Source organism: Otolemur garnettii, unplaced genomic scaffold (assembly GCF_000181295.1).
Source record: "Otolemur garnettii isolate 467f Iridium unplaced genomic scaffold, OtoGar3 scaffold00043, whole genome shotgun sequence".
Taxonomy (NCBI): Eukaryota; Metazoa; Chordata; class Mammalia; order Primates; family Galagidae; genus Otolemur; species Otolemur garnettii.
In genome coordinates, this window is record NW_003852438.1 from 5,908,705 (window position 1) to 5,932,850 (window position 24,146).

Below are 24,146 nucleotides of genomic sequence, written 5' to 3' on the forward strand. Positions count from 1 at the left end.
TGCATCCAAAGTTTTGAAGGGTTTATTTTGTCTTCAGAAACTGAAATTTGAGAAGAGTGACAATTTATCCTTGTGTTGCCCTTGAAAGGAAAAGTATTCCTTTGGGGAGTGAGCTCTAGAAAAGGAAGGTGACTTGAGCTATTAGGACTCCAGAGCTAACATATGTCTGGAGGTAACATTAAGTATAACTTATTTGTGTAGAAGTTCCTTGAAGGGAGGGAATATATCTTTTTTGTTGATGTGGTTCCAACAGTGAATTGCATCAAAGTAAATACAATAAATATTAGCTATTTAGGAGACTCCTATTTTTTCATCTGTCTCACAGGTCATTCCCCTGAGGGGCAGTTATGAATATTACCCAGTTCATTCATGCCACAGATTTCTGAAAGGAAAAATAAAAATGTCCTGGAAGAAATTGTATATTGCAAAGGTTGTGAATAAAGGTTGAGAGTGAGATGGTTTAGTCTGGCCTCATTTTAGAGTAGTGATTGATTAATGCTGTCTGTGTTGCTGTTTCTTTCAGAGCTGACCTGTCCTGGACGCAGCATAACTAACGAAGCTGCTGCAGGATGAGAAGATGGCAGCACGGCTGCTCGCACCACCAGGCCCTGATAGTTTCAAGCCTTTCACCCCTGAGTCGCTGGCAAACATCGAGAGGCGCATTGCTGAAAGCAAGCTCAAGAAACCGCCAAAGGCTGATGGCAGTCATCGGGAGGACGATGAGGACAGCAAGCCCAAGCCAAACAGTGACCTGGAAGCAGGGAAGAGTTTGCCTTTCATCTACGGGGACATCCCCCAAGGCCTGGTTGCAGTTCCCCTGGAGGACTTAGACCCATACTATTTGACGCAGAAAGTGAGTTCAAGGAAGATCAGCAGCTGCAGATACCACTTTCCTAAGAGGCTTTGGGGAGATGGGGGAGAAAAAACTGTCTCTTTGCCAAAGTTTGGATAAGTAGTTAACCTTTTGTTTCAATTCTGGTTTGTGGGGATTATTTTCATTTAAATTGCTACTAAGGGTCATTTGTGGGTCTTGGCATTTGTGAACTCTATTAATAAGACTTCTGATTTTGGCTCTAGAACAGATCAGAACGAGGACATAAGTGAAATGGGACTGTTTTCCTAGAATCCAAAAAAGATGGGATAGTAAAAGATAGTACAGCCCTACAGAGTATCTCTCAAACACACATTCAAAATTATTCTATCTTTAAGTAAGAAAATAGTGTTACTATTGCAACATCAGAGAACCTTTTGATAATATGGTAGATTTGCTCTCATCTAGCCCCCTTTGTGACGTTAGAGCATTAGCTATCGGGGACAGGAATAGAATAAAGTAAACCAAACTGGGTCAATACAAGAGACGCCCAGTCATTGGCCTTGTTACTTAGGCGTTGGATTGATTCTTGGAGGAGAGTAGAGTCAGTTCTGTTACTCCTGCAAGTAGAGGGCACAGGTGGAAAAAAAAAAACCAATCTTCATTTGGCCAAAGAGTCTCAAACTTCTGAACAAATATTTAAGCAAATCTTAGTTTTTTCTTCATGATTGTCTTCTGAAACAAGGCAACAAATGGAGAAACAAAGCTTCCTGGGTGATCCACCAGTGAGTAATTAGTCATTGAATCCCGAGGATACAATTTTAGGGGACCACTCATGTGACAGATGTCATTTAAAGAATTAGATTGACAAGTTTTTCTCAAATGAGGGGGGAAATGGCTTGGTATAATTATATATTAATATTTACAAATATAAAGCTTAACTGCTTTTGTTAACAAACTGCCCTTCACTAAATTATCTTCCATTCTTTCGATTTTGTGAGAAAGTTCAGCTTTTTTGGCTTGATAATAGAACAGAAATAAGACAATAAGCCAGTAGATCTCCTGATTTAGCTATAATTGTGGAGGCATTTTTAGTTCAGAATGACAAAAGCAGTTAAGACATTGTCTACACAAAATGGTCCTTTACCCAGGTACTTCTGTTGTAGCTCAGAGCAGTGATAAGGAAAGGTGCAGCCAGCAGTCTGTATCTTCCACTGTGGAATCTGGAAAGCTTAAGGAACAAAACATGACAGTAGATGGGAAGTAAGAAATCTTGACTCTGTCTTAATTCACCATGTTTATTATTTACATTTTCCTTTTTAATAAATATATTTTCAAAACTACCATAAATAATTTATAGGGAAATAAATAAACGAAAAAAAAACCTTCTCAAAACTAATTCATGACTTTTAGCAAGTCACTCCATGTCATGGGCCTCATCTTTTTTTTTTTTTAACTCAAATGCAAATTGAATTTCATTTTATTAAGACTATTTTAATATATGAAAAATATATAGAGCAATTAACTGCAGAGTCAGTTTTCTTTTATATCCTTTCCCCCGGTTCCTGCCCTGTAGATCTCTCCTTTCCTTTCCCAGTGCCTCAGTTTGCAGGGGCCTGGCTTAGGAGTCAGGACTCTTCAAAGAGCAGGCTTTTGGCCCTGATGGGTGTCGTTCCTTAGATCAGCCAAATTGTTACTGAGCTCCATTAGGGGACTGGCTCTTCATGATGGAAACCCTGACTTTAGCCTTCGGCCTCATCATGAGGGTAAATTGTTAAGAATAACCTTAACTGTAATTTAGTTTGTAATCTTTTAAAAAAATTTTTGACATACCACTACCACTATACAGAAAAGTTCATAAAACATAAATGCATACCTTAATGATTACATACTAATACCATGTCAAGAAAGCATTGCTAGCACTTCAGAAGTGTTAATTGTACTTTTAAATGAAGGATTTTTTAGTTAATTAAAAATATTATGTTTGCTCAAGTTTACTTACAGATCTTCACTGGCATTACTAATACTTCTGTAGAAGTGGAAAAACTTCACCTCCATCCTGTTAGGGTCCCAGCTGGGTCTGGAATTAAATTGACATAATGTAGATTAACAGGAGAAAAGCGTAATACGTTCAAATCTTACATGATACAGGACCCTTCATAAGGAAATAAAGATCCAGAGAAGAAGCAGTTAGAGTTAGTAAGTTACTGAATTGGACAAAAAATAGTAAGTTGTAAGGAAGCAGCTAAATTACTTGAGGAGGCTTAAAAGAGATAATCTAACAAGGTCGATACAGATTCTCTCAGTCTTACCTCCTTGTCCTTTAAGATAAAGAGGCTGTCTTTCCTCTTAATACAGAGAGTTTCTTTCCCATGGCAATTTCATCTCCTGCTCTTAAGAAACAACAAGGTCAAAAAAAACAAGAAACAACAAGGTCAGAGTGATGTTTTTGCACATGCTGTTTTTCAAGTGTCTTTAACTTAAATAGTCAATATGCCAAAATAGTATATTTTAACCCTTTCGCTTCTAACTAACTAGGCCTTTTCTGGGCTAAATTAGCAAGGCCTCTTCTTCAAGGAAGCACACTGGGAATTAACCCACAAATCAAAAAATTAAGGGTAGAAATGACTTTAAGAGGACATTCCATTCTGTTTGTTTTTTAAGGGCTGCCTTAAATAGAATGTCTTTTCTTTCCTAAATGGTGCAAGTGGAATCCTTTATCTTTTCCTCATAGGTCTTGTTTTCTAACTGATTAATCATCTTTGTGACTCTCATAGAAACTTATTTCTCAGTTCCTTCCCTCTTTCTTTTCCAGAAGAGAGAACTAGTTTTCTATTAATAAAGTTCTGGTTTCATCCCATTGTGGATGTCACATTCCCAAAGGGACACAGAGCCCTAAAAAATTGCATATCACATTTTCTGGATATTGTTATTAATTCCAGCTGGAGAAGTCCTTGTTGGGTTCAGCCAATCTTTCCGGCTGGTCCCTGCAAACAACCTGGAATCATCCTCTCTGAATTGCCTCAACCCTCTTAATGCTACAACTTTACATTTTCTTTGCCTCTGAGTATTTTATTCTACTGCCTCCTTTCTTTGGCTTTCTTGTTTTTCAGCTGTTTGCTACACATAATTGAATTTCAGAACATATAAAATTTTTTAGTTTTTAAAATAGGTAATGTATTTACATGGTTAAAAATTTAGAACTATTTGATCACCTCTTTTATATCTGCCTACTTCCTGTCTCCCACTAAGGTAACTACTGATAGTAATATCTTCTAGAGTTTATGTATATGCAGGCAAACAAATTTTATTTTAAGGAACTTGAAACTCTTCTAAAAACCTTTGTTCTTGGTTTCTTTTCTACTGTTTCTTAAGCCTGTTGAAGTCTAAATTTTGTTCTTTGTTTTCCTTCCTTTATACTATGGAATCTTAAGTTTTAATCAGTGTCAATTCTCAATTCATTTCTTAAAACACTGTATTGGTGAAAGTGTTTCTTTATCTTAAATACAAACAGTACTCTCCGATGCTTAGTTTTTTGGAGTTTTTTTGTTTTTTTTTTTTTTTTGAGACAGAGCCTCAAGCTGTCACCCTGGATAGCATCACAGCTCACATCAACCACCACCTCCTGGGCTCAAATGATTCTCCTGCCTCTGCCTCCCAAGTAGCTAGGACTATAGGCGCCTGCCACAACGCTGTGCTATTTTTTGGTTGCAGCCATCATTGTTATTTGGTGGGCGTGGGCTGAATTCAAACCCGCCGGCTTGTATGTGGCTGGTGCCTTAGCCACTTGAGCCACAGATGCCAAGTACAAATGCTTAGTTTTAAGTTAATTTTGTTGAATTTTAAGTGGCCATATATATTCCTAATAATTATCCTAAGTAGGCAGCAAGCACATCTGTGGATTATGTTGAAAGAAGGCCTTCAGTGTTGACCCTTACCCCTTTCCCATTTCGACTGATAAATATATGTGTTCTTTTTATTTAATGGGTATACCCCCTTAAAAGAAAGTCCCATAAACAAAAATCCTGATTATAGAATTGATTGGTGTGTCTTTAAATAGGGTGGATTCCTGTTGATTAAAAAATCATATATGGGTGATAAACCATTTGTAGACAACCTGCTTCTGGGTCGGGGTTTCGTACATAGCAGAGCAGCTCCCTCACTGTGATCTAGTGAGAGTCAGCCCTCGACACAAGGGTTTGTAAAAGAAAAAAAATCATATATGGCTTTCCAAAGTTTACTTTACCTTCAAGTTTTCATATGCACTTTTTCCTGCAAAGTAGAATCCACTTAGAATCATATAAAATTATAATTTGGTAGCCTCAGACATCATCTAGTTCAGCCTCCTCATATTATACATTTTATGAGGTGAAACATATACTTTAATAGAACTGAGACTAGAACTAATGTTTCCTCACTCTTCATTATAACATATTTCTGGTTCCCCCTTTTCTACTTTTTCTTCACTAGTTAATCTTCAGCCTTAATTGGCTCAGTTCTTCTGAAGCTGAGAAAGCAAATATGCACCAGGGGTATCAAAATATGTAAACATATTTTAACAGGTATTATCTTTATATTATTTTTCAAAGTTGAATTGAATTACAGTAACGAAGCGTAGTATGACATTTGCTCAAAAGATGGTGTTAATCAAGTGAATGACAGTGATAGGCATGAATTGGATAACTTTTTCTCTTAAAATGTGGGAATACATTTTTTGGGCACCCTCTGTAGGTAGAAAGAAAAACAAGCTCCTTATATATTTACATCCCTAATAATCCATGTGGTTTATAGGACAGGTCCTAAAAGGAACAGTTCTTCTGGGGTCTAAAAACCTATATGGTGTTACTAAACTGAGCACTGTAGGCGACTGTAATGCCAAGTGTTTGGTATCTGAATATACGTAAACACGGTAAAGGTAGTGTATTACGTCATGACTTTATGGCAGCTATGACATTACATTGTGACCATGAGGTCACTAAGGGATAAGAATTTTTCAGCCCCATTATGATCTTATGGGACTTCTGTCAGTAATGCAGTCTGTCATTGACCAGAATTTCATTACCGGGTAAAAAGAGTAATTAACTGATTGGCTTGGCAGCTGTAGCACGTTATAGCATCAGCCACATACACTGAGGCTGGCGGGTTCGAACCCAGCCTGGCCTAACTAAGCAATAATGACAACTGCCTCAGAAAAATAGCCAGGCATTGTGGCAGGTGCCTGTAGTCCCAGCTACTTGGGAGGCTGAGGCAAGAGAATATCTTAAGCCCAAGAGATCGAGGTTGCTGTGAGCTGTGATGCCACGGCACTCTACCAAGGGCAACATAGCAAGACTGTATCTCAAAAAAAAAAAAGCAACTAACTGGGAATATAAAACTTTGATTTTATTTTAATTTAATTTCATTTATTTTTTGAGACAGAGTTTCACTTTGTCACCCTTGGTAGAATGAATGCCCTGGCATCATAGCTCATAGCAACCTCAAACTCTTGGTTGGGCTCAAGCAATTCTCTTGCCTTAGCCTCCCAAGTAGCTGGGACTACAGGCAACTGCCACAACACCCAGCTATTTTTAGAGACGGCAGTCTTGCTCTTGCTCAGGCTGGTCTCAAACCCGTGAGCTCAGACAATCCACCCGCCTCAGCCTCCCAGTGTTAGGATTACAGGCGTGAGCCACCACACCCAGCCAGACCTTGATTTTAGTTCTAGCTTTGCCTCTTGTTGTCCCTTGGCCAAATCACTTCAAATTCCATGTCTGTAATATTTGTACATTAGAATTGGACCTATATCTGTATCTTTCTCATTGTACTTCATACTTCTGCCTTCACATACTGTGCTTTCACTGTGGCAGACTACTTCCCACTTCCTTAGTGTCGCGCCTCTACCCTTCCGATCTCCATCCCTCTTGACCATTATTCTACCAATTTGTCCAGGCTCAGCCCAGAGGCCTCTTCTGCCTTATAGCCTAATTTGATTCTTTCTCTTATACCAAAACCAATTCCTCCCCTGAACTTTTATATACATTGAGATCTTCAGTCCCACTTTGGTTAAGAAGTTAATTTCAATTTTAACTCAGGTTACATGGTGAGGGGGGGCTCTGTTCCCAATAATGTTTACAGTTATTTCCTCACTTCACTAATATTAGTGCCATCAGCTTCCTCAAATAAAGAACTTTTAAGTGATACACACACACACTCACACACAGAGTCCCAGGAGCTCCTGGCAGAAAATCCTTGCCAAATCTATTTTGACACACTTTCAATGGGTATGCAGAACAGGGACAGTCTGTTAAAAGAAGCTTTGTGTTTATTAGGTGTGGTTACTAGTTAGTTGTTGCATTGCCTGCTTTTGCAGAATAAGCCTACATGCTGCTTTCTGTTTTAAACTATATATTTTAATACTTTGGTTTATTTTGTTAAAAATTTTTTCCCAACATACAGAAAACAAAATCAAATTCAGGACAATATGGGTGAGCCATTTGTGGAGGGGAGTGTCAGGGTGAGAGATTACTGAGGGGCATGTTTGTGTTCTTGTCCACGCTGCTCCGGGTGTGGTTACATAGAGGGAAGGGGATTTAATTAAGCATTCCTGAGTTAGATTCCTCTTTTATAACCCAAGCAATAGATCAAGAGTTGGGAAGTCTTTTTCCTGATCCAATCTTCATCTAATTCCAAATGATCTCAGGCATGCCACTTAACCATTCAGAGTCTCATTTTCCCCAATCTGGAAAATTAAAATTATGGTGATAGCTTATATGTCACTTATTTTATAAGATTGTCATAAAGACCATTTCCTGACTACTCTGTGTAAAACAAAACAGCCTGTGGCCGCAACCCTAGTTGGTTTTTCTCTGTATCACTTAACACCTGATGTACAATATACTCATTTATTGTTCATCTTCTTGCGTTGTCATCAATGGGAGCAGTGCCCACCCTATAGAAGAGCACTCAGCATCTGTTGAATGAATGAATTAATCTTATGAGATAATGCTTATGAAAACATTCCTTTTCTAAGTGCTGTGGCTATGAAGGGTGACATTGTGAATTTTTTCCTAATGAAAAATTTTCCTGCCTTCCAAAATGAACTAAACTCTAGGGGAAAAAAAGATTGATTAGCAATATTTCTTCCTTTTGCAAAGAATTGTTTTCATTTATGAGCTGAGGAGGTAGATAAGGAAATAGTTTTCCTGATGTTTTAGAGATCCTTTCTGAGGGCTGGGTAGCTGTTATTAAGTGACACTGGGCTTGTCACTCCTCTTGTGGAACCTTAGAATTAGAAAGGGCTATATAAAAAGTCATTAGGTAATAGCCTCTACCTAGTACTTGAATCTTTTCCTAATTTATTAGTCACAAGTGAATATCATACAAAAGATGCTATTTCCTGGATACTCTAAGTCCCCTGTCATATCCATTGTTACCAAATGTCTTGCTTTTTCTTGGCTGTGTCATTTGTGTTGCCCTCCCTGTATGAACTGACTAAGAGAAATGAGAGAAACCAGTGTGGAATATGTACTAGTCTCACCATATAAAATGCGGTTACTTTATTCAACAAATATTTCTTGAGTACTTCCTGTATGTGAGGCATTCTGTTCTCTTGGGGAAAACAAAGATGAATAAAGTCCATTTTTTACCCCTCAGTAGCTTATAACATAGTAGTATATAGTGTGATATCACTTCTGACCAGGGGACCTCAGGATGATTTCATAATAAGAATAGTATTTGAATTAGGCCTTTGATTTTAAAAAGGAGAGATGGACTCACATTCTAGGCAGAGAGTACCGTATGAACAGAGGCTCAGAGAGAAGGATATAGGACATGAAAGAAAAGGCCAGCTCATCTAGTTTTCTTGGAATGTAGGGAAGTGGGAAATACCTAAGGAGCAGAGAGACATGGGGCTGGGAAGGGGGAGCTGGAGCCAAGTCATAGGGGCTTAGAGTGCTGGAAGTTTAGTCTTTACTTGATAAGCAACAGAGAACTATAGATTTTTAAATGGAAATGAAGATATATGGGATTATAGCTGTGCTTTAGGGTGGTGACTATGGCAATGACATATATACTGAAATGGAGGGAAAGAGAGCTGGGACAGAGAAACTAACTGTGAAATAATGATGGTCTGAATTATAGTGGTGGGATTGGAAATAAAGGGGAATGGATAGATTCACTTATTACAGAGGTGAAGTGATAGGATTTTGTGATTGATTATGGAGAGTTAAGGAAGGAATTGAGCATGTAATCAATCATTCATTTGGTTGTTACTGTGTGCTGTATGCTCAGGCTTTGGTCCATGCTCTTGAAAACAAAACCAATAAGCCTTATATACTCTTGGAACTTAGATTTTGTTGGGAAGACAAATAAACATAAATAAAATAATTAGAAATAATGATACATGTATTAATGAAGATAATATGGCCCAGCTATTAATACTTTAGAGAGGTTTGTAAATTTCTGACTTGGTACAGAGACTAAATTTGGAAAATCTAGATGAATCAAAGGTTATATGTTCTCTCAAATGTTCCGTATTTTAAATAGGTCTTTAACAAGTACTAAATTATAATCTTTAAAAGAACCCATAATGCAGATATCCTGAGTTACATAAAAGCCAGTGTTGTCACTCTGTTGACAGAGTTGGCCAGTGTTGGATTTTTATATAGGCAAGAGTCCAATATATTGTTGTATCAGTGTGAGCTATAGGGCTGCCAACAGATAAACCCAGCATTTTCTCCATAAAAGAACCTCAGGGCTTCGTTAAGTCCTTAAACAAGTACTGAGGTCTGAGCCGCATAGTATTTAAGAGACAGCGTTTACCTGAATCATCTCAGCCATAAAATTCCACTGATCAGTAATTTCAGGAACTGTTTTCTCTGTAGGTTTCCCCAGGGTTTGGTTGTGAAATCTTACTCTAATAAAAATTGACCCATTGAATAGGGGTTAATAATGAACATGTTAGAGAATGTCTCACAATTACGGTGATATTGATTATCTTCTGACAATAATTAAACATATTTTAAGTCCTTCCTTACTTGAGTACAATTGTGTTATCATTAAACAGAGGGTGCACCTCTTACTACTATTTCTAAATTCATAAACGTATTGTAAATATTTCTTTACATATAACCCTGTCGGACAAAATTTAGGATTAGGATTGTCCCATTATGTGACAATTTTTGCCAACTCTGATTCTACCAGTAGAATTTTTGATCCAAGCGCTGAAGATGCAGTCCTATTCCAGACCCTTTGTTGAGGCTACAAAGTTTAGCCTAAGGAGCCAAGTTTGAATAAAAGATTGTTCCAGTTTCAGAGGATAGGGCTTCCTGTCTACTGTTCAAGATCAGTCCCTCTCCCCTACGCTTTTCTACTGCCTCTGGAACTATACTGTTTTAGTTATCCTTTCTCTTTTCCCTCTTATATTCGTTCCTTTCCCTCAGCCTGTAAACATACTAAGAGCCTTGGCTCCATATCCCCAGCTAGTCTGATCTCTTCCCCACACCACTGAAACTTGTAAAGAGGAGCCCTTATGTACCACTAAAAACATCTCCCACCTGCTCCTTTGCCTGCGCAGCCTGACTCTGCAACCTCACCTCTCTCATGACATTCTCAAGATAAGATCTTCAAATTGCCAAGTCTAAGATATTTTTTAAGTTCTTATCTCACTAACCTTCTCTGCTATGTTTGAGACTGTTATTCTGATTCTCGCAGCTCTTTACTTCCATGGTCTAATTTTCCCTGTATCTCAGATTCTTCCTTCTCTTTCTTTTTCATTTCCTCTACCTTTCTTTAAATGTTGATACTCTCCCGTGCTCAGTCCTTGGCCTATGTTCCTCTCATTTGGCATGCTTTCCTAGGTGATCTCAATTAGTCTCAGTACCAGGATTTCTGATTCTGTAGCTCCAGCCAGGAATGTTCCTTAAATATTCAACACCTTGCCAGTCTTCTCTATTTAGATTTCTTGCAGATAACTCACTGTGTTCAAAATTGAACTTAGTCCCCGCCCCACCGCCAAACCTGCTTATCTTCTTTTCTCTATTTTCTGTCCTAGTTGATGACATAACCAGAATTCTAGATGTCATTATTGATTCCCCAATTTCCTACAGTCCCTGAGGATCCAATATTAGGGAGATCTCAGTAGAGTCAGGTTTTCTTTCATTCCAGGAGTGTTTGAATGCAACCTTCATGATCTTTCTACCATGTCATGCTGTCTCCAGAGTTTATTGCAGATTTCTTGTTTTTGTTTTCCACCATCATTTTTAGTCAGTTTTCTGTCATTTTGCATTGTCTTGATACAGAGTGAGTACAATCGGCTTTCTGTGTCTGTATATTTTGCAGTCATGAATTCAACCACCCTCAGCTTAAAAATATTCAGGAAAAAAACCCACATCTGTACTAAACATCTACAGGCTTTTTTTCTTGTCATTATTCCCCTAACATTACAACAGCAATTTACATAGTATTTATATGTTTACAAAAATACATTTGTATTAGGTGTTATAAGCAATCTGGGGATGAGTTAAAGTATATGGAAGGGCCTGGGTGTGGTGGCTCATGCCTGTAATCCTAACACTCTGGAAGGCTGAGGTGGGAGGATAGCTTTAGTTCAGGAATTCAAGACCAGCCTGAACAGCTGTGAGACCCTACTAAAAATAGAAAAATTAGAATTGATAGCATCTGCATGTGGTCCCAACTACTGGGAGGCTTAGGCAGGAGGATTATTTAAGCCTGTGAGTTTGAGGTTTCATTTGAGCTATGAGGATGCCACTGCCCTCTAGACAGGGTGAGAGAGTGAAACTCTATCTCTAAATAAATAAAGCACATGGAAATTATACAACTACTAACTTTTATACATGTGTCAGGGATTAAGCATCTGTGGATTTTGGTATTTGTGGGAGTCCTGGACTCAACCCCTGCAGATACTGAGAAACAATTGTATGTGTGTGTATGTAAGCATATATGAGTATGTATATGTGTACATATGTGTGTGTGTATATATATATATATTTTTTTAGTTCATTTGTCTCATAGCATGGTATCTATGGCATAGAAAGAGTGAGAAGACTTTTCAAATTAAAAGTAATGAATGTTTATGGGTACGTGAGCTAAGGGGTAGAAAAGGTGACCAGATAGTTTCAGTTTGGTACCTAGTAGGAAGTTGGATGTAGTTATAGGCCAGTTGATTTTAGCTCTGTGATTTCTTCATGTCTAAAAGATTCACACATTGATCAAACATGTATAAATTGTCCACATGTATACTCCATTTATGGAGTCAGAGTAAGATGGAAAGCATACTCCTGCCCTTCTCGGATCTCAGGGTCCAGTGAGAGATGACAGTATTCTGTGTTAACTGTACTAACAGAAGTAAGTACAAGTGTTGTGGGGACACATAAGAGGTTAGGATAATTCTGTCTGAGAGAATTGAGTGGGGCTGTCTTGAGAGAGGAAGTGATCTTTGAACTAGACCTGAAAATATGGTTAAATTTTTTTTTGCCTGTTAGAGAAGAGAAGAAAGAGTAGTTCATGCATGAAGAACAACATGTATGAAGGCTGAGAAATGTGTAAAAGCTTGAGTTATTTATAATGGTGACTTGAGTTTTGACTGGAGCATAGGGCGTGGTTTGGTAAAACAGGAGCTGAAGATTGAAGGGCAGGTTGAAGCCCAGTGTATGCGTACTAAGAAGTTTTTGTTTTCTCCCTCTTCTAGAGTTCCTAGGTCTGAAATAACATCTGGGACCCATTTTGAGCCAGTGTAGCCTTCCAGCTACTCTGGACTCTTGTCTTGTGCCCAGTTTGTGAATACTAGTTAACATGAATGTCAGCCTTAGAGTCTTCTTATGGCTGCCCCATGTTTAGAACCAAAGAGCAGGACAGCAGCAGCATGACCACGGCATTTGCTGAGTGTGTGTTCTCCGCCAGCCACGCTGTGAAGAACTTCTGGTGATCTTTCATTCCATCCTCACACCAACCTGATAAAATAGGTGCCATCTATTGTTATCCCTATTTTATCAATAAGAAAATGGAACCTTAGCAATCTTACATGGGTTGCCTAAGATCATGATAGCTAATAAGCAATAGCTGGGTCTTGAATCCAGGTCTCTCTGGTCTCAAAGCCTTAAACCACTTGCAGTGCTGCTTTGTAAGAGAGACGGAAGACTGAGAATAGATTCTAGAATATGAATTCAGTAAATAGAGGGGTTAATATGCTTTACAAAGTAAACCTACACTTTGCTGTCCCCTGGAGCAGCTGTGGTTGGTACACCCTAAGAGGTGAAGGGGAAGAGGATCAAAGGCAAACTCATACTGAAGGACAATGAGGAAGAAGTGCCTAGAGGAGGTTCAGCCCTGCCCTACCCTGGGGAGCAGCACCATGCTGGCTCAGCAGGGGGGCAGGTGCGTGGTGCTGCTGTTCTGCCAGGTGTGGTTTCCTGTGACCACAGTGTGGATAGGAAGGATGTCAGCTGCTCTAAATGTGGATTGGAGGGCATAGGGTCACAAGGTCAAACCAAATGAGAAAGTGTTCACAGAAAGTCCTGGAAAACTAAAGCCACAGACAAGCTTGGTGAAAGAATGAGCAACAGCTGCTATGACCTCTGAGGCACATGCAGTGGGTTTTCTTTTTTGTGGGGATTGAAGGTATTAAGTAAAAAAGATTCTCCATTGATCTGAGGGTTGGACCAGATGTCCTTGTATGGTAAAAAGAGTTCAGAACTAGAAGCCAGTATTTATGGACCCTAGTAACGCCGCACTTCTCATGCCCACTTGCTCTGTGACCTTAGTTTAGGCAGAGTACTCTGCTTGGTTTCTTATCTGTAAGATGAAGGATTAGATTTGAGTAATAGCTTTTTTAAATTGCAATATGGCCTGATAATTAAGAGTGTAAGGCTTTATAGTTAATCTTCCTCGATTTAATGCTTAATTCCTTCACTTAACAGCTATGTAGTCTTGGACACGTTACTTAACCTCTCTGCTTCAATTCCATCTTCTATAAAATAGTACCTACTTCATAAAGCAATAGCTATGAGATGATTGTTATATAAAATGTCTTAGTAGGGTGCCTGCCACATAGTAAATGCTTAATGTATGTTGAATATTATTTTTTCAAATAGACTCACAAGTAAAATTATCAATGTCTAAAAGAGAATTTTTTTAAAAATATGGGATTTAGAGGTGTCTTTTGCTCAGTTCTCAGGGTAGTGGCCTTGGAAGATGATGGTTCTAAGTATTCAGATCGTTCAAACAGAAGTACAAACCTGGGGGAAAAATTGCCTGTGTCCTCATGTCCTGCCTTAGTTCACTTTTTCTAAGGGTAGCTGGGGAGTACCGGGATACAGGTACTGTAGAAATGCAGTCTAGTTATGCCTTTGCTGGAGCCTTTGCTAGGCATTATAGGGATATATAACTTATATTGTGATTTCCCTTGAGAGACCACTAGGCATATTAGCATTAAAGACATCAGGATTCTTTAACATGGTATAGTCATTTATTTCTGAACAACTCCCTGGCCTGATCTGTTCAGATTCTTCATTATGTTTTTCCTTATTAAAATAGGGAAATTTTAAAAAGACACTTATTTGTTGCCTGCTATATTGGCTATATATATAGCTACTCAGAAGTGAATGACCAGTTGTTGTTGATTAGTAGACAACTGGCCAGTTGCCTAGTTCAGAAGAGGTACATAGATCTGGGAGAATAAAGTACATATATTAGGTTTAGGCAGGCAAGTATTTAAGGCCAGTGTAGTCAGCCAAAAACAAGAAGGCCAGATAGTTCCAGGAATCAAAATAATTAAGATCTAAGGGCTTGACTTGGGGACAGTCATGAGCCAATTACAGTTATAACCAGGGGGACTCAAAGGATATTGGTTCCCAACTACCCTCTTGTAGATTAGCTAAATCTCTGAGGTCCTAGATGTTTATTGTAACCAGAAGGGCATCAGATGACTGTAGATTACCTTCATTCTAATTGAGGTGATGACAGAGCTACTTTCCTAGGCCATGTGTCCCACAGCAAACCAGGGGCTGGATCATAAGGGTTTCTCAAGATGTTTTCTGTTCTGTGATAAACTCCACTCCCGCATTGAGTATTCCTCTATATAATGTCCTTTCATGTACATCTTTACACATCCTTTATTGTTTTAATTTATGTTTGTTATATGACTAAAAATTATTCCAGCCTTAGGGTAAGGTTAGGGACGTGCTCACAAATTGGCGGTGTTGCAGTGCTGTGATAACAGTGTGGTTATTGTGTTGCAGTTGCAGTGTGCTGGGATCTGTTTGGCATGTATATGAATGTGCTTATAGTGGCCTTATATAACAACGTGCTTTCTCCAGTTGTGGGCCTCAAAGAGAAGACATCTTATCCTGAGTTAGTAATGGCCCCGCTCCTACACTGTGTGCTCCAAGCCCCACACTGCTAATTAGAAATGAAAAGCACGTGCTTTTCGGAGACTCGTTTTATGCCAGCGTGACACCTTTATTAATACTCCATGCCATAACTCGTTGAGAACTATCCCACCACTCTTAATAAGCCTTGTGTTGAAACACATTCAGAGGCTGTCGTAACCTAATATTTCCCCTTCCCTTTTAATTCATTTGCTTCACAAAGATCTAATTTAGGACACCTTAGGCAAAATATTATTGGATTTTGTGAGTGCCAAGTGATTGTTACTAAGAAGTAGTCTTATAAAAATCCAAAGCTTGCTGTCCTTTCTACTCCATCTGGGCTCTGAAAGATCCGGCATTGGAGCACAGTGTTGAACAGGAGATAAAGAATGCCATTTTGTGGTTTCCCAGCAGCAGTTTAACAGTGATTACAGATGTTTAATCAGCCATGGGAAACTTATTTTTAACGAGCCATCCTATCACCAATCATCTCTATTCGTTCTCTCTCATGTATTCACTGTTCTGCTGAGAAAGGGATAAAAGTAGGGAAGACAGCCCAGGGAAAAGCCATTGTACAGTCCAGTTCTGCCGGGACTCCATGCTGTCCCCTGCTGACATCAGTGTGGTTGCAAGGATGGTTACATCAAGCACTGGATGTGGGACTTCACAAACTTCAACTTGAGAGAGCAAAATACCTAATTCAGAAGAGTTCTACCAAGATAAAATGTGAAAGAATAAATAATAATAGTCTTCCTCCTTGAATGTGTGGTTTGCTGCTTCCTTGTATTTAATCTTGGATTCTCTGAATTTCTGGAAAGGACATGGGCACACCCATCAGGCAGTCCTCTCTTATTTTATAGTTGAGGAAAATGAGATCCAAAGAGACGCATGGCTACTCACCTAGCTAGAGAAGGAAAACCCAGTGCCTTAGGGTATGACCTGAGAGATGAGCTGGTGGCTCCTGAAACATGGTGAGCATAGATTCCTGGATTCCTCTTCAGACTTAATCAGAACCTCTGGAGGTATGACTTATGAATCTGCATTTTTTTTTAAAAGCTGCTCAGATGATTTTTTTGTAGCTAGTCTGGCCTGAGTGGAGAACTGGTATTAGCGTATCCTCTGGGCCAGATCAACTCTGCCATCTGGTTTTGTATGGGCTACAAGCTAAGAATGCCTTTTACAATGTGAAAATTGTATGAAATCTAAATTTCTATGTCCTTAAGGTTTTATTGGAACATAGCTCTTCTTGTTTGTCTTTATGTTAACTATCACTGCTTTTGCACCATAGTGACAGAGTTGAGATGTTTTAACAGAAACTGTACAAAACCCACCAGGCCTACAAAGCCCCCAACATTTATTCCCCGCGTCTTTACAAAAAAGGCTTATTGGCACTGAGCATATGCTTCTCTCTCTCTCTCTCTCTTTTTCTCTCTCACAGAAGCACTGAAAACACCAGTGTTAGAATCTAAACCCCTAAGCTTTGAGTACTTGTGTGGGTCTAAATACCATCTTGCTTTATTCAAAAGATTTATGAAAATCTGTGTGCAAATTATCTGTAGATCTAATTATTTTAACAATAAAGTACACAACTTCCTGCTTAAAGTAGAGGGGATTCACCTTCCCTTCAGGAGGTTTACTGTGGACTAGATATTTATTTATCTTTGAATAAAAAAAGATCTCCTATTTTTATACTTGTTGAAGATATGGGATGTAAATATCAAGAGAGAGGTGATGGTAAATAATTTTTATTCTTTGTGCAACGTTCAGTACCCAAAATAATTGTGACATTTCTACTTGATACATTAAATGTCCTTAATAGAGCCTTTTTACTTATAAAATCATAGGGTTTTCTTGTTCTTTTTTTTTTTTTTTGCAGTTTTTGGCTGGGGCTGGGTTTGAACCCACCACCTCCAGCATGTGGAGCCAGTGCCCTACTCCTTTGAGCCACAGGTGCTGCCCTCAAAATCATAGTTTTAAAATTTACTAAAGGTACTTAGCTTTCCTCAGGATCATCGGTCTCCCACTTGCCGGCTTAGCACTGATACTAGCTAGCTCTGAGTTTTTCTTCAACCAAGGTATAACAATTTTTTTCCTAATGTCGTCCTTTTCCCCTTCATTTTTTTCTCACTTATGTCAACACAAGCGTTTATTCATTAGTCAATCAACAGACATATTGAACACCTGCTGTATGCCAGGCCTTGCCAGGTACTGATTTGATGATAGGAAATACCTCCCTCCACCCCAGTGGTACTTCTAAAATCTGTATTTCCATCATGACCAGAGACAAGAGAAATGGAGGGTGCAGAGTACATTACTTTTTAAAATCCTCTTGCCTGTTCCTTATGGCAGGCAAATGAGTTTGTAAAGGTCTCGCAAGTGAGTGAGTTTGCAAAGGTCTCGTCTGGTGGCTTTTAGGTTCTGAGATATGGGCCAGTGTTCCTTTCATTGTTGCTTAGCTGCTTTGTGCAATATACCCCAGGGGTTCACATTTCTCATTTCCAGAGAATCCATCCCACACCAGCTTCTCTGCCATGTTGCCCATACACCACATCCTAGTCTGGCATGGTAGAAGCTGTGGAGAGGCTCCCATCTCAGCACAATATGCAGCTCTTTGCTGCATGATCTTTGATAGGTGGTGTCCTCTCCTGAGCTTTTGTACAATGCATAGAGGATAATAATCCCTCTCTCACCCACATGTCATGGGACTCTTACGAGGTTGAATGAGGAGGTTATTTAAAAGTACTCATTTTCATGGAGAGAGTTGCTATAGAAACACAGAGGGATACAGGGACTTTAGAGAGAGGCTTTGGGGGAGTCCTGGGCTGTTCGTTTCTTTGGGAAGCCAAGATATGGAAAAGCTAAAGTTCGGCCTTTGACCTGTTTTGGTCTTACCCCAGTTCTATTACTTCCTCTTGCTTTTAGAATTAGGTGTCCCCTGAGCATACCACACCAGAAGCAATATGCTTTCAGACAGGAAGAATATCCTTATAGCACTACGGATGATGCAGTGGGTGTTTCCAGAATGATATGGCTCAATACCAGCTTTGCTTTTCCACAGGGAAGAGAATAGCATGACTCTGGCAGATTAGGAATGAAAAGTTAGAAGAAAAGAACTTAAAAAAAAAAATCTACCTGCAACTTTTTTATTGGAAATATTATGTGCTGAGCGTTGTATTGAAGCTGTGAGAAAGTGTAAGATTGGTTTCTTCCTTCAAAGAACTTAAAACCCAGTTATAGAGGATGGAGGTTAGTTTTTAAAAAAGCATGATGTTGGCTTTGGGTTTTTCAGAGATGATCTTTGTCAGATTAAGGAAGCTCCCTTCTATTTCTAGTTTGTTGTGTGTTTTTATTTATTATGAAAATCTGTGGGACTTTGTTAGATGCAGTTTTTCTCCTTTATTTTATTATAGGTTGTATCACATTGGTTGACTTTCGTATGCTAAGCCATCTTTGTATTTCTGGAGTAATCCCACTGGTCATGGTGTATATAAGCCTTTCTATATACTGCTGGGTTTGGTTTGCTGGTATTTCTGTTGAGGTTTTTATGTCTATATTCATAAGGGATATTAGTCTGGAGTTTTCTCTTCTTGTCATGTCTTTGTCTGGTTTTGTATCACAGTAATAGAATGAGTTGAGAAATGTTCTTTTCTATTTTGTGGGAGAGTTTGTTTAATTTTCTCTAAACATTTGGTAGAATTCATCAGTGAAGCCATCTGGTCCTGGGCTTTTCTTTGTGGGGGCTCATTTTTAATACAAGGTACAGGAGTATTTATAGAACAATCCCATTTGAAAGAGAGATTTTTTAAGGACATATATGTATGCCTGTATTTGTAAAGAAAATTTCTGGAAGGATACACAAAAACCTAGCGTGAAAAGTTATCATTGGATAATGAGGTGGATCTTAGTCTTATGTTCCTTTTATTTAAAATAAATGAGCATGTATTACTGTAAATTAGAATTAAAAACTATAGCCAGGAGCAGTGGCTTATGCCTGTAGTCTTAGCACTCTGGGAGGCCGAGCTCTGGATTGCCTGAGCTCAGGTTTGAGACCAGCCTGAGCCAGAGCAAGACCCCATCTCTAAAAATAACTGGGCGTTGTGACAGGTGCCTGTAGTCCCAGCTACTTGGGAGGCTGAGGCAAGAGAATTGCTTGAGCTCAAGAGTTTGAGGTTGCTATGAGCTATAACATCACGGCCCGGTACTGAGGGTGACAAAGTGAGACTCTGTCTCAAAAAAATTTAAAAACATTAAATTAAAAACTACTTAAAATGACAAGCATTCGGCCCTGTGCTCTCACTCATACAGTGAGGCCATAAGGCTGTGTATTTGCCATTGGCCTGTCTCCCAAGGGACTCACAGCCTAGTAGGTCCCTGCATCCCTCCCCAGTGTCACAGTCTGCTCCCCTCCTTTCCTGTGCTGTTCTTCATCAATACTGAATTACTTTTCTTTTATTTTTTTAGAAATAGAGTCTCACTTTATTGCCCAGTGGAGTGCTGTGGTGTCACAGCTCACAGCAACCTCCAACTCCTGGGCTTAGGCAATTATCTTGCCTCAGACTCCCGAGTAGCTGAGACTACAGGCACCCACCACAACGCCTGACTATGTTTTTGTTGAAGTTTGGCCGGGGCCAGGTTCGAACCTGCCACCCTTGGTATATGGGGCCAGCACCCTACCCACTGAGCCACAGGCACTGACCAACCCTGAATTACTTTTTAATTCTGTGAAAACAGCCTGCAGTTATGTGCTCTGCTGCTTTTGTACATGCTGTGTTGTTCCCTTTCCTTGGCATCCCTTACCCTTTTGTCTGAACAATTAATTTCTCTTAATTCCTCTTTATCCTTTAAGATCCCTTCCAAATATTAGTTGCCTTCCTTTATGAACACCTCCCCAGCTCATTGCTTATCTGCCATGCAAGGGGAAAGAAAATCTCGCCCTCCTGCTACCTCTCATACATTATGCATATTTTTGTTCCTGAGCTTTGTGCTTACCTTGTGTCATAATCACTAGTTCACATACATCTTTCTCCAAAGTATAGTTTTATTTAATTTTGTGTCCCTGGGGAGCTGAGCACAATGCTTGGCATAGGAGGAGAATTGCTCAAAAATATTTACTTCACTCGGATCAGGAGATGGGGCTTTTTCAGTAGAATGAACAGTGGGAACAAAGGCCAAAGTTATGAATTATTGTGACCTGTTCTGAGGGTATGAACTAGTTTGCCTAGATAGGAAGATACATGCTGGGAAATATGATTGGATGATTTTGGCAAGGATGATATTGGAGGTGCTTAAAAGCCAGATAGAGCCGTCTAGGTAGGCAGATACTGATTGAATGAAGAACACGTCTCACTTCCTTTTGGCCTTTGTTCAAATCTCTTTTATCCTGACCACCTGCTTTAAAACTGCCACCTCTCCATTTTAGCATTCACTTATTCCCTGACCCCAGTATTTTTTTATTTTTAAGGACAGAGTCTTGCTCTGTGGTTGAGGCTGGAGTGCAGTGGTAAAATCAAAACTCACTGCAGCCTAAAAACTGCTGGGCTCAAGCAATGCTCCCACCTCAGTCTCTCGAGTGGCTGAGACTACAGGTGCTTGCCACCATAGCTGGCTTATTTTTCTATTTTTTATAGTGATGAGGTCTTACTATGTTGCTCTGGCTGGTCTCAAACTCCTGGCTTCAAGTGATCAGCCTGCCTTGGCCTCCCTCCCAAAGTGCTGGGATTACGTGGGGTGAGCTGCTGAACCTTTGCCTGTTCCTCATTTTCCTCATCCTGGTCTTCTCCTTTAGCCATACATCATATTTACAACCTTCTGTGTATTGCATACTATGTAATTTTGTAATTTACTTATTTGTTATGTTTTTATTTATTGTCTGCATTCCCCACAAGTATATAAGCTTTCCAGCAAGGAATATCTTGTTCACTGATAATTCCCAAGCATCTAGAACATTGTCTGGCTCATAGTAGGTGCTCATTCAGTATTGCTGAGCACCTACTATGAGGTGTTACATAAATTAATCCAAAATCAATAAACTGGCATAGATAGCTTAGGTATAACTCATATGGCTTATTTTTGAAAGAAGTTTATTCTCTAAAATTGCTTACATCAGGTTGGGCATGATGGCTCACGCCTGTAATCCCAGCACTTTGGAAGAGTAAAGTGGGTGATTGCCTGAGGTCAGGAGTTTGAGACCAGCCTGAGCAAGAATGAGACCTCATCTTTAAAAATAGCCAGACATGGGCGGTGCCAGTGGCTCAAAGGGGTAGGGCGCCAGCCCCATATGCCAGAGCTGGCGGATTCAAACCCAGCCCCAGCCAAAAACTGCAAGAAAAAAAATAGCCAGGCATTGTGGTGGGCACCTGTAGTCCCAACTACTTGGGAGGCTGAGGGAAGAGACTTGCTTGAGCCCAGGAGTTTGAGGTTACTGTGAGCTATGATGCCATGGCACTCTACCAAGGGTGGCAAAGTGAGACTCTGTCTCAAAAATTAAATAAACAAAACAAATAAAATAAAATAAAACAGCTTACATCATGCCAGCTGTTTGTATTCTCATATAATCTGGGGCAAGGCGGGGGGAGATGTGGGGAGAAGGGAGTTGCTTTTGTGTTAAGGTTTCTTCCCTTAAAAATTAAGCTGAGAAATAAAAATTATAAGGACCTTTGAGTTTATTTATTTCTTGCCTAGAAAAATGTTTTATGTGGTTATTCATACCATGCTTTAATATGTTCTCTCTTTTTCTTTCTCTGCAGACCTTTGTAGTATTAAACAGAGGGAAAACTCTCTTCAGATTTAGTGCCACGCCTGCCTTGTACATTTTAAGTCCTTTTAACCTGATAAGAAGAATAGCTATTAAAATCTTGATACATTCATATCCTTTCTACGAACATGGAGTGAGTGTGGCAATTGTTATGATTGCTTGTGTATGTTTCCAGTATTTGACATCTGAATTGTATATTAAGCTTTTTACTAGTGTTGTAGTTGACTGTCCCACTAGTTAGAATTTCAAGAGTGAACACCTGCCAAATCCCAAGCTCAGCTTTGGCAAATTCTTTTTTCTTAGGATGATATTGTGAGAGTCTGGAGTTTTGTTGGTATCACCATGGGGAAAAAATTAAGATAATAACCTTTAATTGAAGTCTTAACTTTTTGAAGTGCCCTGACTTTAGTGATTTCATTGCATGGCAGACTGCTCAGCATGTTGATACATTAAGCTCCAATAAGAGAATTTTGTGAAAGCTACTTCTTTAGTTACAAATAGTTGAATGAATAGAGATCTGTCTTGAATTCTTTTATACTTTTTGAGCAATGAGCTTAGAGTATCTGAGAGAGTTCTCATCATTTGGTGCAGATGGTAGGATAGATTTGAATCTTTTACTCCCCTTCAATAGAAAAATGCCAATTTATTCATGCATCCTAATTTTTATATCTTATTAATAGAGGAGAGCATGTGACAATTGAAAAAATACATGATGATTCTGCCAACATTGCATAATGACTTCAAACTTGCCTGGTTGGTATTTAGTTTGATAGCACTTAGTCCCATGCTTCAAAGACTGTTGTATCCTCCAAGAAGAATGAGGAAACTAGCAACGGCACCTTGGTAAATCAGTTCAGTAAGCTGTTACCACATTTTATTAACTCTAAGAAGTTAGCAACCTGGTTCTAAAATCTGTAGTTGACAAGCAACATAGTTCTGAAATCTGAAGGTTTACAAGAAAATAAATAATTGACAGTGGACTTCTTCCATTTCTGTTGGATCAGAAGATGGAGTGTTTTTTTTCTCTTCTGGTTCCAAAAAGCACAAAGAAAAATCCAACTGTAATGATTTTAAAAAACTCCAGCTGGCTTGGCACCTGTAGCTCATGCGGCTAGAATGGCTAGAACACCAGCCACATTCATCGGAGCTGGCGGATTTGAATCCAGCCCTCGCCTGCCAAACAACACTGGCAACTGTAACAAAAAATAGCCTGGAGTTGTGGTGGGTGCCTGTAGTCCCAGCCACTTGGGAGGCTGAGGTAAGAGAATCGCTTAAGCCCGAGAGTTTGAGGTTACTGTGAGCTGTGACAACACGGCACTCTACCCAGGGTGACAGCTTGAGACTGTCTCAAAAATAAATAAATAAAAGAACTCCAGCTATAAGAAATGCATTGTCTTTTTAAAACTCCATTAGTGGCATAAAGCTGCTGCATGCCATTAACAAGAGAGCATGAGTTAGTGACAAATGAGACATGGCTGCAGTGCTTGTTAATGCATCAGTTAGAATCTGAGAAACTCTGACTGACCTAAACCAGTTTGGTTTTTCTCAGTAGACAAGAACAGAAAGGGTTGAGAGAGATCCTAGATGAAACTGAAATGTTTAGTTTGCTATCCATAAATATTCCCGGGCATGTTGAGAATGATCAGATGTATTTTCTCTACTATGTAATTTGCAGAAGAATGGTGGTACAGATATCTTTGCCTAAGATCCTTACCTAATATGCCACAACTGGTTTCTCACTTTGGACATATTCAATGCACACTGGCTGCATCAGCGGGTACCTTGCCCCCCAGAGACAGTTCAGCCCACTAAAAGGACTAAGGAAAAAAGTCAACCATTGGGCAGCGCCTGTAGCTCAAAGGAGTAGGGCGCTGGCCCCATATGCCGGAAGTGGTGAGTTTAAGAACCTAGCCAAAAACTGCAAAAAAAAAAAAAAAAGTCAACCATTGCATGTAGATTTTCAGATAACTAGTTATGCAAGATAATTAACAATAAATGAGGACTAAATAATATAGATTTAATTGATTTTTCTTGCCTGACAACTTTGGTTACTACATGCAAAGGTATTCCATATTTGAGGTGGAAAGTGGTACACATAACAGGGGGAAATGTTTTATCCTAAAGGAGAATAGAACAGCTCTTTTGAAAGAAGGAGAATACTATCCTGCCCCATCTGTCCAGTTCTGTGGACAGGTGTTGGATATGTGCATACAGTGAC

At 39.3% G+C, this 24,146-nt stretch overlaps 1 protein-coding gene across 1 annotated transcript in view; it reads left to right on the forward strand.

Moving 5' to 3' along the window:
* Positions 1-577: 577 nt before the first annotated feature.
* The window catches only part of SCN8A (sodium voltage-gated channel alpha subunit 8), a 138,493-nt gene continuing 114,924 nt past the window's right edge, over positions 578-24,146 (forward strand). Inside the window, exons 1-2 of the mRNA XM_023513642.1 lie at positions 578-853; positions 21,921-22,039. Of these exons, the coding sequence (XP_023369410.1) occupies positions 578-853; positions 21,921-22,039 (395 nt within the window). The remainder of the gene's footprint in view (positions 854-21,920; positions 22,040-24,146) is intronic.